General features: G+C 45.6%; 1 protein-coding gene across 3 annotated transcripts in view; it reads right to left on the minus strand.

The window, feature by feature from the left end:
• GRB7 (growth factor receptor bound protein 7) overlaps window positions 1-17,214 on the minus strand; it is a 252,688-nt gene extending 235,474 nt beyond the window's left edge. Inside the window, exon 1 of one of the 3 annotated variants that reach the window (XM_040330150.1) lies at window positions 17,195-17,214. Coding sequence is in view for 2 of the 3 variants with exons in the window: in XM_040330145.1 (XP_040186079.1) it covers window positions 9,821-9,991 (171 nt within the window). In the remaining variant the exon portion in view is untranslated. Of the gene's footprint in view, window positions 1-9,820; window positions 10,385-17,194 lie in introns of those variants that run through there. The other 2 variants (XM_040330145.1, XM_040330146.1) reach the window with 2 other exon arrangements.
• Between the last annotated feature and the right edge of the window lie 264 nt (window positions 17,215-17,478).

Here is a 17,478-nt window from a genome sequence, read left to right on the forward strand (position 1 = left end):
GGTCCAGTAGAAGATATATCAGGTAAGGATCAAGCAGAAGCATAGTCAATAGACACTCCAAAGGTCGGTAATAGGTGGTCGCACGTTGGGATCAAGCGAAAGCGTAGTCGAGAAACAAGCCAAAGGTTGATAATGAGTAGCAGTAGCGATAAGGACAGCTGCAGGTATGCGAGGAGCAAGATATCGTCTGGAGAGAGCACAATATTCTGGCAAACAGGAAGTGCAGAGACATGGCTTAAATCAGGAAGTTAATGGGAGGAGCAAAAAGTTCAACGTTCACAAGAAAAAAGGCAAGATTGTCCAAATGATCAGACAGGGAACAGGGAAGTAGGTCAGCAAGAAGAGCCACTGCCAGACACAACAGAGATTGTGGGTTCAGATTCTGGTTCTGACAGGGGCACACTTTTTACTGACCACCAATGTTAGGGGGCATATTTCTCATGGACAACCAAGGGGATACTCTTCCCAGTGACCACCAATGTAAGATGCATTTTTACTGCCACTCACAACTAATGTAAGGGAATACTCATTTTCTGACCACCACTGTATGAGGGTACTTTACAGCAGACCATCAATTTAATGTGGCAATTCTCCACTTACAACAAATATAAAGGGACACTACATTGACCACCAATATAATGGATTAAAGAGGCACTTCTCCACTAAACACTAATGTAATGGACACAAAGTAAGGGGGAACTTCTCCACTGTCCACCAATGAAAGGAGGCACTTTACCACTAAACTTCAATATAAGGAGCACTTTTCCAATTAATGGCAATACAACTGAGCACCTCTCCACTGACCACCAATATAAATCAGCAATTATGGGGCTTTGTATTATTTTGCATTACATTGCACACAGTAGCCATTGCCATCAGGGCTGTCTTAAATGAGAGGGCACACCTGGGCACTGCCCAGGGGCCCCAGCTGCATGGGGGGCCCCTGCACTTTCCCCAAAGCAGCTGGTCCTTGAGCCCACACTGCCCTGAAATTGGGGGCCCCATGATGGCACTGAGAGTGATAGATACACAGGGGAGGCAGTCTGCCTCCTACCTACTTGATGTCTGTTTACCTGCACTGTCATCGTTGAAGGGGCCCCAGAGCATTTCTTTGCCCAGGGGCCCATGATGCTATTACGAGGGCCCTGATTGCCATTCCGTTACGCACTGTAGACATTACATTAAAGTACCCCTAATTGGTGCACCTTGTATGCAATGCTATGTTACGTTTCCCATATCCCTGAACTCTGTATGCTGTGCTGTAGATTCATATTAATTAGATTTGTTTGTGAAATTTGGAAATTCATCCTTTTCAGCATACATTTGTTAGTATATATCATATTGCATTGTCTGTGATGTCCTTGGACATAAAAAAGGGGGTATTTATATCATACCTACATTGTCCTTCTTTAGCCATTTGGAATGTTCACGGAATTATGTGTCTTGATTGACTGGCTCAATGATTAAACTGTGCCTGAGTTTACTGTACACAGCAGGTACAGTAAACATGCCAACAGCTAATTAAGCCACCTGACTGCTAGCTGTATACTGTATATGCCTTGTTTTTCCTTAGAGGTCATACTTTTATTATTATTGAAGTGCCCTGCTCCCAAAGATGGGGGCGCTATTTCAAATTTAAGGGATGTCTAGGCCAATAGTTGGGCTCAGACCTGTTGAATTATATACAAATTTGCCTCTGTTCTGGCTGTGGTACTGCCTTGTAGTATTTTTCCTTGTTGCCTGTGGGTGGCGTTACCACTTCAGGCCCATGTTGGAATGCAGGTGTACCATGGTGTATTAGGTGTCCCTCCTCGGCAGCGGTGCAGTGGAAGTGGTGACCCCACTGTGCATGCTGGGAGGGGATACTTAAGGGGCAGATGCCGTTTTTTGGGGTCCTTCGCCTCGTGGCCCTCCTGGTGCGAGGTGGGTGTGTGTGATTTCAGTCTGGGGACAACGTTGGTCTGAGGCTGTGTTCCTGTCGAGTAGGCCCAGTTATCCAGGGAGGCCTGGAGTGGAAAAGACAGAAAGGCAGAATAACGTAGGGCCGGGCATGACTGTGTGGAGGTGGGGCAACAAGGAGTTAACAGGAGAGGAAGTGTTGGTTGGCTGGAGTGAAACACGAGGTGAGAGCAGGAGGGGGCGGAGTGTTATATAAAGGGGGTGTGTGGACACACGAGGCACAGTGCGGGAAGGAGACTTACACAAGGAAGCAGTTTTTGCCACCCACCCTCCCTATTTGTCGTGTGTTTTGTGTCGTTTGTTTGCTTTCTTTTATTACAGGTTTGTGGACAAGGGTCGTCATGACAGCCGTGGCGGTGTGGTTGGCAGTGTTCGTTGGTCTTTGATGGTGGCAGTTACAGATGTGATGGAAATAGTGGTGGGCTCATCGGTGGGATGGAACCCTTATGGGGGGTTATTCCAGTGGACCGGTGTCCGCTGGAATACGGTTATAGTTTCACTGCGGGGAAAAAGGGGTTGTCTCCGAGCTGGGTCGGCTGGGGGCCTGTTATGGTTAATGGTTCCGCAGTGTAGTGGTAAAAAGTAAGGTTTAAGCCGGGTTGCCGTCAAACCAATAAGCTGGGTTATTAAAGTGGAGTTCCACCCATAAATATAACATTACATCAGTAATTTAAAAAAAATGTCATTAGTCCTTTAAGAAAAACATTTTTTTTTAGATGCCTTCAAAGTGTTGTTGCTAGGCAGAATAGTTAATCTTCCCTCTTCCTGCAACTAGGTGCTTAAAGGGTCACTAAAGGAAAAAAATGTTTTTGCTGAAATGACTGTTTACAGGGTATAGAGGCATAAAAGTTAACTGATTCCTTTTAAAAATGATTAAAAATAGATTAAATTCAATCATATAATGTGCCTGTAGTTTCACTTTTGTTTTTAAACTGGTTTCATGTTTCTGTGAAGTAAAGAGACCCACAGAAAAAAAAATCCAGGGCAGTGTTTTGTTTTTAAAGTGAATCTGATTGGTTCTGAGGAGTTTTAGACACACAGCTTGGACCACAGTGAGAAGCTCCCATGAGTTTTTTCATAAGGAGCCAGACAAGCAGGAAGTGTGGAGATCACAGCAGAATTACAGCTACTTCAAAGCAAAAATGAACAATGAGGACATGAAACCAGTACTGCAGTAAGGTAAAGGAAGCTATTTAGCTAAAAATTAAGCTTCCTAACCTACACCGCACAGACTCCTGGGAATGTAGTGGGTGTAACTTTCCAGGAGTCTGTGTCTGTGCACCCAGTCTAGAAGAATCATGTGACTTGGACAGTACAGGTGCTGAAACCTGATCTGAAACCAATTTCCATAGACACTCCTAAACCTTGTAGACCACCTTCCCAGAAGTATTGAAGCTGTTATAGCTGCAAAGGGTGGGCCAACTCCATATTGAACCCTACAGACTAAGACGCCATTAAAGTTCATGTGCGTGTACTTTTTGTAAAATAGTTGTGTTTGAAAATTTGCATACCCTTGGAGAATTGCTAGTATACAGTATGTACTAGGGTTGCACCGATAGCGGTATCGGTGCTGATACTAAGCATTTGTACTCGTACTCGTGCAAAAGCTCCAATACCTGAAACCGATACTTTCAGGCTCGGTTCTTTTAGATTCCCCCACTAACAGCTGAAATGTAACAAAAAATAAATAGGCAATTATTGGTTAAGGCGTTAGGCCGCTGCGTCCTTAAAGTGGGAGTTCCACCCAAAAGTAGGGCAATGTTTATTAACAACATTGCTCAGCCACTGAAACAGAAAGATAAAAAGAAGCATTGTTTCTTTTTGTATCTTTCTATTTATTCATCTACAGATCAAAAGGATGAACTTCGATTTGCAGATGATTAATTAGTATTGGCGAGTACAAAAAAAAATATATATATATCGGTACTTGTACTCATTGTAAAAAAAAAATGATATCAGTGCATCCCTAGTATGTACCATTTTTAAAGAAAACATGAGTGAGCTGACAAAACACATTTCTTATATGTCTTATGGAATTCATATTCAGTAAGAGCCAGTTCACACACAGGCGTGACTTTGGGGGCGACTCGGCAAGGTGATCTCAAGACGACTTGAGAGGCAACTTGGAAAATGACTTCTGTATTGAAGTCAATGCAAGTCGCCCCCAAAGTCGTACAGGAACCTTTTTCTAAGTCGGAGCGACTTGCGTCGCTCCTATTAGAACAGTTCCATTGAATAAAGCGGACCGCGACTTGTCAGGAGGCTGAGTCGCCTGACAGGTCGTCCCTGTGTGTACCGGCTCTAACTGTAGGTGATAACAGAATGTCACAATGATGAAATAAAACATGGCAAGCAAACAAATTAAATGATCCCTGTTCAAAAGTCTGCATACCCTTAGTTCTAAATACTCTGTATTGCCCCTTTAGCATCAATGACAGGGTGCAGTCTATTGTAGTTTATAGTTTATGAGGCCCAGCATTCTTACAGGTGGTATAGCTGCCCATTCATCTTGTCAAAATGCCTCCAAGTCATGCAAAGTTTTTGGTTGTCTTGCATGAACCACGCTTTTGAGATCTCCCCAGAGTGGCTCGATATTAAGGTCCGGAGACTGATGGCCACTCCAAGAACTTCACCTTTTTCTGCAGTAACCACTGGAGAGTCAATTGGCCTTATACTTAGGGTCATGGTCATGCTGGAGCGTCCCATGCGCAGCTTTCATGCAGAAGAATACAAATTGTCTGCCAGTATTTTCTGATAAAATGCAGTGAGCCACCAACATGCTTCACAGTGGGGATGGTATTCTTGTGACTATAGGCCTTGTTGACACCTCTCCAAACATAGTGCTTATGTTTGTGACCATAAAGCTCCATTTTGGTCTCATCACTCCAGTTTAGTGTGTCAGAAGCTTTGAGACATGTCAAGGTGTTGTTGGGCAATTGTAACATTTGCGCAGTAAAGGCTCTTTTCTGGCAACTCGACCATGCAGCTAATTTTTGTTTAAGTATCATCACATTGTGCTCTTTGAAACAACCACACCGTCTTTTTCCAGAGCAGCCTGTGGAAAACTCAACTTCGCAGGCCACATTGGCATTATGGTTGTTCTCAAATGGCCGGTTGTATTTGTAAGACTAGATGTCCAGAGAACCTTACCACCTCCTTACATCAGATGTCAAGAGCCCCCCCCCCCATCACCTTTAGAAGTCGAGTCCCCCACCCTCCTTTACATCACAGCGCACCCGCCTTACCTTATGCTGCTAAAAGCTGGGATGCATACTTGGCAACAGTCACAATTTTCCCAGGACAATCCTGATTTTAGAACCCCCGTCCCAATTTTGCCCTTGTCCCGAGAAAATTAGGATGTCTTAGTGAAAAACAGCCGGCGGGCTAAGAAAAGATGGCCGCCGCCGCCGCCATGAGGATTATTTCCCCTTGTGTTCAGTGGAGTGGGGAGGAGCAGCCAATCGGCTTCTCCCCTCTCCACTGAACACACACGAGAAAGCCGGGAACTGCTGGTGTTGTGCCGAGAAAGGTTTCCCCTTGAAAACCTGTTTTCCCCTGGCTCTCGGCTGCGTTCGGAACTCCGTCCCTCCAGCCCTCTGCACTGCTGCTCCTCCTACTCTCCCCTGAATGCTAATCTTCTACTGCCCCCACGCGTGTACCCGGGTTTCTGAAGAAGCCTCTTTCGGTACAGACACTGGAAGTTCTCCCCTCGGTCCCTATTATTATGTCATCATTATTAGTTTAACAATATCACCTAGAAGGATGAAGACTCAGATCCATCTGTAAGGAAGGCTCCACTGCTGGGGACACCAGATGTAAGGAGGGCTCCACTGCTGGGGGCACCAGATGTAAAGAAGGGCTCCGCTGCCGGGGAGACCAGATGTAAAGGAGGGCTCCGCTGCCGGGGACACCAGATGTAAGGACAGCTCCGCTGCCGGGGACACCAGATGTAGGGAGGGCTCCGTTGCCGGGGACACCAGATGTAAAGGAGGGCTCCGCTGTCGGGCACACCAGATGCAAGGAGGGGCTCTGCTCCCGGGGACACCAGATGTAAGGAGGGCTCCACTGCCGGGGACACCAGATGTAAGGAGGGCTCCGCTGCCGGGCACACCAACTGTAAGGAGGGGCTCTGCTCCCGGGCACACCAGATGTAAGGAGGGCTCCGCTGCCTGGGACACCAGATGTAAGGAGGGCTCCGCTGCCTGGGACACCAGATGTAAGGAGGGCTCCGCTGCCTGGGACACCAGATGTAAGGAGGGCTCCGCTGCCGGGGACACCAGATGTAAGGAGGGGCTCTGCTTCTGGGGGCACCTGATGCAAGGACGGACATTGTTGGGGGCACCTGGTGTAAGGACGGACTCTGCTGGGGGCACCTGGTGTAAGGACGGACTCTGCTGGGGGCACCTGATGGCATCTGGTGGCAGGCGATGTGGCAGGTGACACACTCAGGGCTTCCACTGATTCTGCATTATGGTGAGTTGAATGATTTCATTCTATATTACAATGTAATAATAGAAATAATGCTCTTCAATCGTCCTGACACCATAACAACCATGGTGTTGGGATGATTGAAGTATCATTATCTACCGATTTGTTGAACTCTGGAATACACATATTTCTATTGTGGTGTAGGATCTGGGCCTGCTGTCCCTCCATCTTTCCTTCATTCTCTCTCCTCCTTTCCTTCCTTCCTTCTTTCTCTTTCTTTCTTTCTTTCTCTCTCTCTCTCCCTCTTTCCTTCTCCATCCCTCATTCAACTCAGACTCTAACCACACCCTCTTTGAGCCACACCTATTTAAGCCATGCATGCCACATTTTTATTGTTGATATGCCACGCCTACAAATGCATGCCCCACCCCCAATTATAATAATACTCTGCCTACAGCCAAAAAAGTGCCCCAATACATTTTTTTACAATGTTGGCAACTATGAAAGTGCAGGGTCTGAAGGAGGACTGGAGTCAGCGGTCGGAGTCTGCTGAATGCTGAGGCCAGGGGAGGTGACGATGGGGGGTGCTGTGGCTGCACAGAAAGGTGCAGTCTCTCTAAGAGGAGTTCTGTCCTCCTCTCTGCTGCCAACTGCTGAGACAAGGTGGGGGTAAAAAAACAGGGGGTTGCCGCAGCTGCAGGAGAGGTGCGAGGGCCACATGAAATGTCCTAAAGGGGTGAATTTGGCCCGAGGGCCTTATGTTTGAAACGTGATCTAGACAATCAGCATTCCGGCCAAGCTTTCAGGTGCGGGCATATCAAGAGCAACCTCACTGTAAAAGGCAGACATGACCAGATGCAGCCATATTTTGACAAAATGGGCAATCTCATACACACTGTCATATTGCGATATTGACTGTATTTCTAAAATCGGAATTTGGTCAGATCCATAGCTCCCAACTGTCCCTGATTTCGAGGGACTGTCCCTGATTTGGAGTAATGTCGCTCTGTCCCTCATTTTGGTCTGATCTATATAGTTGTATATAAAATGCACTTTTTATCTATCAAAAAGTGTTTCCCAGCTCTAACCCTTTCATCTGATTTCTAAATTGCTGCATTTGTAAATTCCAAAAGCCAATATAAAGGAATAGTAGTGGTAAAAAAAGCACTTTGGGTTCAACCAATCTTGTTTTGTTTTTTTTGTCCAATTCTCCTTTAAGGGGGTGTGGCAAAGGGTGTGTCCTATGCCCTTCATACTTTTGCTGATAGGTGTCCCTCATTCCCATCTCAAAGTGTTGGGAGGTATAAGATACCATTCAAATATGGCCAACCAAGACATTCACCAGGCAGCACAGTGGTTTAGTGGTTGGTACTTCTAAATTGTGGAACTGGGGTCTCCAGTTTGAATCCCTGTCAGGACCACATCTGCATGGAGTTTGCATGTTCATCCTGTGCTTGCATGAGTTTCCTCAAAAACTCAAAAAATGTCATGGTTGGTTAATTGTCTCCTATCTAAATTGGCCCTAGTAATTTGTATGAATGGGAGTTAGGGACTATAGACCATGAGGGCAGGGAGTGGGACTGATGTGAATGAACAGATGTAATAGTAGAAGGTTCATATTTTTCGACTGTATTGATGAGAAAATTAGAAGGATTTTTATTTTTCCTTTTGTCTTATCTGAACAAATACATTTCTAATAATTAATATGGTTGTCAGTTCTATAAATACGAGTAATTAAATAATTTGGCACCTCCACAGAACATCTGGCTTGTGCAGGTGACCATAAGAAAGCTGAATGATAACGATCTGCCTATTTAGGAGTCAAGCCATGCTCGGTTTTCTCGGCAAGAACCAGCAAGAAAACTGCTGGCAGAGCTTTCTTGCTGAGTAAACCGAGTGTGTGTACGAGGCTTTGAGGTTTCTCGTCGAGAAAACTGCCCAGAATCTAGACGAGAAAAATAGAGAACCTGCCGAGAAACCCGAGCGTCTGTATACTTACCTGTCGCCGTGGAAAGCCGCGCCTTCTCAAAATGACTTTGACGCATGCGCGGTAGCTTCCGAGACATAGGTAGGGTGTAGCAAGATGGCGGCGACGGCATCGAATGCGATGAGCGCTTGCTCGTCGTAGTCCATGGCGTCACCGCGTTCTTTTGAATGGAGTGTCTGTACACTCGGCTAGCAAGAGAATCCTGCCAGGAATCTCGTCAGGAAAAACAACGTTTTTTTCCTGACAAGATTCTGGGCCGTGTGTACAGGGCTTCAGATAGAAAAGTTATTCTCTTCAACACATATATGACAGATAGGCAACTAGGTCCGAAACTTTTTTTATTTTTTAATCTATGAGTCCCTTAACCACTTAAGGACCGCCTCCTGAACATATACGTCGGCAGAATGGCACGGCTGGGCACAAGCACGTACCTGTACGTCCTCGCCGCGGGACCCGATCGCCGCTGGAGTCCTGCGATCGGTCCCCGGAGCTGAAGAACGAGGAGAGCTGTGTAAACACAGCTTCCCCGTTCTTCACTGTGGCGCTTTCATTGATCGTGTGTTCCCTGATATAGGGAAACACGATCAATGAAACACGTCCAGCCCCGCCCCCCTACAGTTAGAAACACATATGAGGTCACACTTAACCCCTTCAGCGCCCCTAGTGGTTAACTCCCAAACTGCAATTGTAATTTTCACAGTAAACGATGCATTTTTATAGAATTTTTTGCTGTGAAAATGACAATGGTCCCAAAAATGTGTCAAAATTGTCCAATGTGTCCGCCATAATGTCGCGGTCATGAAAAAAAATCGCTGATCGCTGCCATTAGTAGTGAAAAAAAAATATTAATAAAAATGCAATAAAACTATCCCCTATTTGTAAACACTATAAATTTTGCGCAAACCAATCGATAAACGCTTATTGCGATTTTTTTTTACCAAAAATAGGTAGAAGAATACGTATCGGCCTAAACTGAGGAAAAAAAAACGTTTTTTTTATATATTTTTGGGGGATATTTATTATAGCAAAAAGGAAAAAATATTGAATTTTTTTCAAAATTGACGCTCTATTTTTGTTTATAGCGCAAAAAATAAAAACCGCAGAGGTGATCAAATACAACCAAAAGAAAGCTCTATTTGTGGGAAAAAAAGGACGCCAATTTTGTTTGGGAGCCACGTCGCACGACTGCGCAATTGTCAGTAAAAGCGACGCAGTGCCGAATCGCAAAAACTGGCCGGGTCCTTTACCTGCATTTTGGTCCGGGTCTTAAGTGGTTAAAAAAACAACCGAACCTGTCGGATCAAAGGCCACATGCGGGTTAAAGCACAGAACTGCCTATTACCGCATGGCCGTCGTATTTACACAGCGACAATATGGCAGCCGGAGACGCACACAGCCTCGGAAAAATTGTCCCCGTGAGGTCCTGGCCGCGCGAACGCCGCTTACCTTATTCTCAATGAGCAGCTCGCAAACCCTCTTCTCGTTTTGGACTCTCTTCTTTCCATTTCTTCTCTGAAAACAACACAATAACTGCTCCAGGACATTCCTCCAACAAAACCTTCTGTTTCTTTGCCACCCAGCTGGGTGAGAAGTCCTCCTCTCCTCGCCCAAAATCATGGGGGTACTCTGCACCACTCCACCACTCCACCACCACTCCGCCAAGCCAAGTAAATTAAAAAAAGATTAAGCTTCGCAATATTTGCTTTCCATGCCTTTTGTCAACTCGTGACTACGGGAGGAATAAGTCGCCGTGTCATTAAGTCCTAGAGGTTCCAGACACTGTATCCAAGCGTCAACCGGCTATAGGTCCCCTGCCCCCCCCCTAAACAGTTGCTGCACCCGGCAATCTGACAGCGTCCTATCCCCCCCCACCTTGTTCTGCCTGCTTACGCCTGGGACTTTGCAGTGACGACGAGTCTCAGTTGTTGACACAAATCACACACATAGTGATAGCAGACAGAGTCCAGGCAGTCCAAAATATTCTGCTCCCCACGTGGACACTCTGCAATAGTTTGGCCCTTACGTCTGCTGCAGACATCAGCTTAGATTGTAAGCTCTTGCTAGCACCGGTCCCCGTCCACCCCCCCCCCCCCCCTCTCTCTCGATTCCTTTTATTTAACCCCTTCGCTGCTCGATCGCTTTGCACACTGTAAGCAGTACAAAAATGCTGCGTAAGAACTAATCTTGCCAGCCCTTCAGACTATTATCTTCAGAATTTACAGATCTGGTTCTTATCTGGTGATTTCGTTAAAGCTTAGCTAGAGAACGAGCGGTTACGTAAAAACGGCGACGGTCGCCAAGTTCCTGGTAGCGTTCACTGACTGGGTTATTCGCTTTTGGGTTGGTCTTTAACCTTTTCACGGGCAAAGACGTTTTTTTGGTACGTTTAAAAATTATATATTTTTAGGCCTGAAGATCACATAAAACCCCCAAACATTATACAGTAAAACCTTGGACTGCGAGCATAATTCGTTCCCAGAAGCATGCTTGTCATCCAAAGCACTTAGGCCAAGATTCTCAAAGGGCTTACGACGGCGCAACGCCATGTACGCCGTCGTAAAAGTCCTAATCTGGGCCGTCGTATCTATGCGACTGATTCTTAGAATCAGTTACGCATAGATATCCATTAGATCCGACAGGCGTAAGGCTCTTACGCTGTCGGATCTTAAATGCATTTTTTTTTCGCCGCTAGGTGTCGCCTCCGTCGTTTTCCCCGTCGAGTATGCAAATTAGCTAGATACGCGAATTCCCGAACGTACGCGCGGTCGACGCAGTGAAGTTACGACGTTACGTTAGGTTTGCGCGGCGTAAAGTTGCCCCTGCTATATGAGGAGCCACCAATGTTAAGTATGGCCGTCATTCCCGCGTCGAAATTTAAAAATGTACGTTGTTTGCGTAAGTCGTCCGTGAATGGGGCTGGACGCCATTTACGTTCACGTCGAAACCAATGACGTCCTTGTGACGTCATTTGGAGCAATGCACCCTGCGATATTTTCCGAAAGGCGCATGCGCAGTACGTTCGGCGCGGGAACGCGCTTAATTTAAATGCTCCACGCCCCCTACCCGGCTAATTTGAATTACGTGGGATTGCGCCAGGTGATTTACGCTATGCCGCCGCAACTTTACAGGCAAGTGCTTTGTGAATAAAGCACTTGCCTGTAAAACTTGCGGCGGCGTAACGTAACTGACATACGTTACGCTGCCGCAGAGATACGCCGGATATACGAGAATCTGGCCCTTAGCGTATATCAAAGCGTATTTCACAAAAAGAAATAATGGAAACTCAAATGATTCGTTCCACAACCATTTATTCATAGATCCTTCAGTTTATAGTCCATATAAAAAGATTATAGCAATGTGACAGGTTGTGTAACCATAAAATGTCCATCCACAAATGGAAGACTCCACAAGGGGATTAGAAGCAAAACCGAACAGGAGCTACAGAGTATAAAAGAGAAGAGAGACGCCTCTAAGTGTAGCAATATGGTTACAACCAGGGTGGCAGACTGACAACTCATGGGGCTCCCGAGCAATAGGAGATTATGGGGCCCCCGGGCAATAAGAGATTATGGGGCCCCCGGGCAATAAGAGATTATGGGGCCCCTGGGCAATAAGAGATTATGGGGCCCCTGGGCAATAAGAGATTATGGGGCCCCCGGGCAATAGGAGATTATGGGGCTCCCGGGCAATAGGAGATTATGGGGCTCCCGGGCAATAAGTGATTTTGGGGCCCCCGGGCAATAAGTGATTATGGGGCCCCAGGGCAATAAGAGATTATGGGGCCCCTGGGCAATAAGAGATTATGGGGCCCCCGGGCAATAAGAGTTAATGGGGCCCCCGGGCAATAAGAGTTAATGGGGCCCCCGGGCAACAGATTATGGGGCCACACAGTATACACACACACACACATACAGTATACATACACACAATATATACACACAGTATACCTACACACAGACACACACAGTATACATACACACACACAGAATACACATACAGACACACAGGCCTAGATTCACGTACGGCCGCTCTACGTTGCGCGGGCGTGTCGTATTTACGCTACGCTGCCGCAACTTAGAGGGGCAAGTGCTGTATTCACAAAGCACTTGCGTCCTAAGTTACGGCGGCGTAGCGTAAATGGGCCGGTGTAAGCGCGTGTAATTCAAAGTAGGCTGGTAGGGGGCGTGTTGTATTTAAATGAGGCTTGACCCCATGTAGATGCATGGCCGAACGAACGCGCGCATGCTCAGTATCACGTTGTATTTACGCCCAAAGATACGTCGGCTCAATGCCTGTGACGTGAACGTAACTTACGCACAGCCCTATTCGCGTACGACTTACGCAAACGACGTAAAAAGATACGCTTGTTCCGACGTCCATACTTTGCATGGGCTGCGCCACCTAGAGACATGCTTTATCTTTACACCGGCGTATGTCTTACGTAAACGGCGTAACTAATTGCAACGGGCGTACGTACGTTCGTGGATCGGCGTATCTTGCTCATTTACATATTTGACGCGGAAATTAAGGAAGCGCCACCTAGCGGCCAGTGTAATTATTGCAACCCAAGATACGACGGCGTAGGAGACTTACGCCGCTCGTATCTTGGCCAAATATATGCGTAACTGATTCTATGATTCACAGACGTACACAGTATACATACACACAGAATACACATACAGACACACACAGTATACATACACATAGAAACACACAGTATACATACACACAGAATACACATACAGATACACACAGTATACATACACACAGAATACACATACAGACACACACAGTATACATACACATAGAAACACACAGTATACATACACACAGAATACACATACAGACACACACAGTATACATACACATAGAACACACATAAAGACACACACACACAGTATACATACACACAAAACACACAGAATACACATACAGACACACACAGTATACATATACACACTGAGAAGGTACTGGAGAAGCGGGGCAGCTATAATCTTGGGATTTTTAGACCAAAGGGATGTCGGTAAGGGACATTTCAGGGACAGATGTAAAAAACACAGATTTGTACATACTGTCCCTGGTCTTAAAATCACCCGAAAACCAACCCATCACCTACCTCAAATATATTGCAGACATTGTCACTGACCTGATTTACCAGCAAGGACTCGCCCCAGGAAGCATTCACTCTGATAGTGTGAGTCGACTTCATGAGCAATATTTTCCCTATAACATTCCCCACGCAGAATCTGGAAGAAAACGCCAAAAGAGATGTCGTGCATGCTCAAGTGGAGGAGTTAGAAGAAATACAAGTTATTATTGTCCCAATTGTCCCTCCCAACCTGGCCTGTGTATCGGTGATTGCTTCAAAAATGATCACACATCCATCAGATATTATTTCCCCTTATTAGTAACAGACTGCCATTTCCCCCTTTCAAATACCTGTGTGGATCATTTACCTGCTACCATGTTTCTACCTTCCATGTTAACTGACCCTCACCTGTTTATAGACGATGTCTTTGCCTGCCATTTTAACCACGTTTCTGACTTCCACGTGCACCAACCTCAGCCTTTTTACCGAAGATGCCTTTGCCTGCCGTTTTAACCACGTTTCTGACTTCCACGTGCACCAACCTCAGCCTGTTAATCAACCATGTTTTTGCCTGCCACTTAGACTGATCTTTTGCCCTTCTACTTTAGTACACATGGGTCTCACAGAATAGCGTTGAAGTACAGAAAATCTATTTTTGGTTTTCTGTGTTCCCAGAACAGGGTCTGGTTGCCCGGAGGCTTCAAAGAGATTTGGGTGGGAGAAGCCTCTACCCCTGTCCCCCTGGCCCTAAGCTTGATGGTCCTTCCTGCTGCCTGGACCAATACTTTGGCTGTGCTGACCATATCGCTGCCTGTAATGACCCAGGACTTTATGGACTATGTTTCTTTCTGCTGCCTGGACCAATACTTTGGCTGTGTTGACCATTTCTCTGTGCTAACAGTATCTCTGCCTGTACTAACTATGGACAGGATCCCTGCCTGCTGCCTGGACGATTACTTTTGCTGTCACTGACCACATCCCTGCCTGCTGCCTGGACCGATGCTCTCCTCTGTGGACCACTGCACTACTAAAACCACAGGTAATCTTTTGTTATTTGGTATGTACATGTTATGTGTTAGAAATATGAAGGGCCTTCAAAAATGTGACCGGTAGTCTGAAAATTATGGGCCAGATTTAGGTAGACTTACGACGGGCGTATCAGTAGATACGCCGTCGTAAGTCCAAATCCCCGCCGTCATATATTTAAGCGTATTCTCAAGCTACGATACGCTTAAATATTGCTAAGATACGACCGGCGTAAGTCTCCTACGCCGTCGTATCTTAACTGCATATTTACGCTGGCCGCTAGGGGCGTGTACGCCGATTTACGCCTAGAATATGTAAATCAGCGAGATACGCGAACGTACGCCCGGCCGTCGCAGTAAAGATACGCCATTTACGTAAGGCGTTTTCAGGTGTATAGTTACCCCTGCTATAGGAGGCGCAGCCAATGTTAAGTATGGACGTCGGGACCATGTTAAATTTTTCACGTTTTACGTCATTTGCGTAAGTCGTCCGTGAATGGGGCTGGGCGTAATTTACGTTCACGTCTAAACCAATGAGTCTTTGCGGCATAATTTGGAGCATGCGCACTGGGATACTTTCGCCGTTCGGAAAATACGTCATTTACGTGGGGTCACAATAAATTTGCATAAAACACGCCCACATCTTCCACATTTGAATTAGGCGGCTTTACGCCGGCCAATTTATGCTACGCCGCCGCAACTTACGGAGCAAGTGCTTTGTGAATACTGCACTTACCTGTCAAAGTTGCGGAGGCATAGCGTAAATAGCCCTATATGTGTAATTTATCCTGCTAGAATACCTGGAGGTGCTACTTGGATGTTGGGCCTCTTTATGTGGCCAGGCTGTGTAAAAGCCTCACACATGTGGTTTCGCCATACTCAGGAGTAACAGAATGTATTTTGGGGTGTTATTTTTGCTATGTACATGCTGTGTGTTGTAAATATCTTAGAAATGGACAACTTTGTGTAAAAAAAAAAAATGCGTTTTCATTTGTTTCTCACGTTTTCCGAAAACGTCTGGAAAAAAACGAACTGTTCAAAAGGCTCATTATGCCTCATAGATTATACGTTGAGGTGTTTGCTTTCCAAAATGGGGTCATTTTGTGGGTGTTTCCATTTTCCTGGTGCTCCAGGGCCTTCAAAATTGAGATAGGTTATCATGAAATTATATGTGTAATTTTGCTCCTAGAACGCCTGGAGGTTCTACTTGGATGTTGGGCCTCTGTATGTGGCCAGGCTGTGTAAAAGTCTCACACGTGTGGTATTGCCATACTCAGGAGGAGTAGCAGAATGTATTTTTGGGTGTAGTTGCAAGTATGCATAGGCTGTGTTCAAGAAATAACCTATCAATACAAGAAGTTTGTGTAGAAAAATAAATACAAATAAATGTCTATGACCATGATGTCTTGGTTCAAGACTTCTCAATGGTTGTCTTAATAGTTCAATGCATCTCAGTGGTTGTCCTAATGGTTTAAAGGGTCCCAATGGTTCAAGGCATCCTAATAGTTGTCCTAATGTTTCAAGGCATTCCAATGGTTTTCCTAATGGTTCAAGGTGTCCCAATAGTTCAAGGCATCCCAATAGTTGTCCTAATGGTTCAAGGCATCCCAATGGTTGTCCTAATGGTTTAAAGGTGTCCCAATAGTTCAAGGCATCCCAATAGTTGTCCTAATGGTTTAAGTTGTCCAAATGGTTCAAGGCATCCCAATGGTTGTCCTAATGGTTTGAGGTGTCCCAATAGTTCAAGGCATCCCAATAGTTGTCCTAATGGTTCAAGGCATCCCAATGGTTGTCCTAATGGTTTAAGGTGTCCCAATAGTTCAAGGCATCCCAATAGTTGTCCTAATGGTTCAAGGCATCCCAATGGTTGTCCTAATGGTTTAAGGTGTCCCAATAGTTCAAGGCATCCCAATGGTTGTCCTAATGGTTTAAGGTGTCCCAATGGTTCAAGGCATCCCAATAGTTGTCCTAATGGTTCAAGGCATCCCAATGGTTGTCCTAATGGTTTAAAGTGTCCCAATAGTTCAAGGCATCCCAATAGTTGTCCTAATGGTTCAAGGCATCCCAATGGTTGTCCTAATGGTTCAAGGCATCCCAATGGTTGTTCTAATGGTTCAAGGCGTCCCAATAGAAGTCCTAACACTTCAGGCGTCCCAATTGTTGGGCATCCCAATGATTCAACTCAATTCGTTGATGCATATCAATGACCATTCATTTACTGGAGTGATCACACTCCTGTCAACATTCCAACAGCTATTAGACACTCCTAGCTCCTATTACTTTCAGCCCTATGATTTCTTCTAGGGCCGCCAGGGCCTCTCTTCTCACTATCCCGTGTAACAAGAGAACAAGCAGACAACAAAAGAGCAAAACTAAAAGTAATTGTGTCAAACTGCCAGGGAAAGTGATACACATTGTTTGCACAGCTGCCTTCGAATTGTGATAAAGAATTAATAGAGTATTTGTTAAATTGCACACTTACATGTGTACGTGTGAGCAATAACTAAGCTGTCTCCAGGTGTTACAGGGGGAATACAGGCATCTGATACTCTCCCTGCCAGTGAAAGGACTTTGTGGAACAGATAAGAACAATTGTAAACCTGTCAAAGGGTGTAAATTATCCCTGTAGTGGGCGATAAACACAGCACGTCTAACTGAGTGCAGAAACCCAAGCGCTGATGTCATCCTGGAATGGTATTACAGTACCTGTTCTGCCTGGTAGAATAGCTTTCAGCGACTGGATATTACAATGGAACCAATATAAAAAGCCTGAAATTAAGATAACATGAACTTTTAAACCAATCTAATATCACATTTCATTTAACTAGAACATTTAAAAAGCAAACTATGATTAGCATCTATAGGCCATATTTTCATGATCTGGATCAGGGGTCTCCAAACTGCGGCCCAAGGGCCGGATGTGGTCCTTTGCGAGCCTTTATCCGGCCCTTGGGGCAGTATTGCTCCCAACGATATGAGGCACTATTCCT

Source organism: Rana temporaria, chromosome 12 (genome assembly GCF_905171775.1).
Source record: "Rana temporaria chromosome 12, aRanTem1.1, whole genome shotgun sequence".
Lineage (NCBI taxonomy): Eukaryota > Metazoa > Chordata > Amphibia > Anura > Ranidae > Rana > Rana temporaria.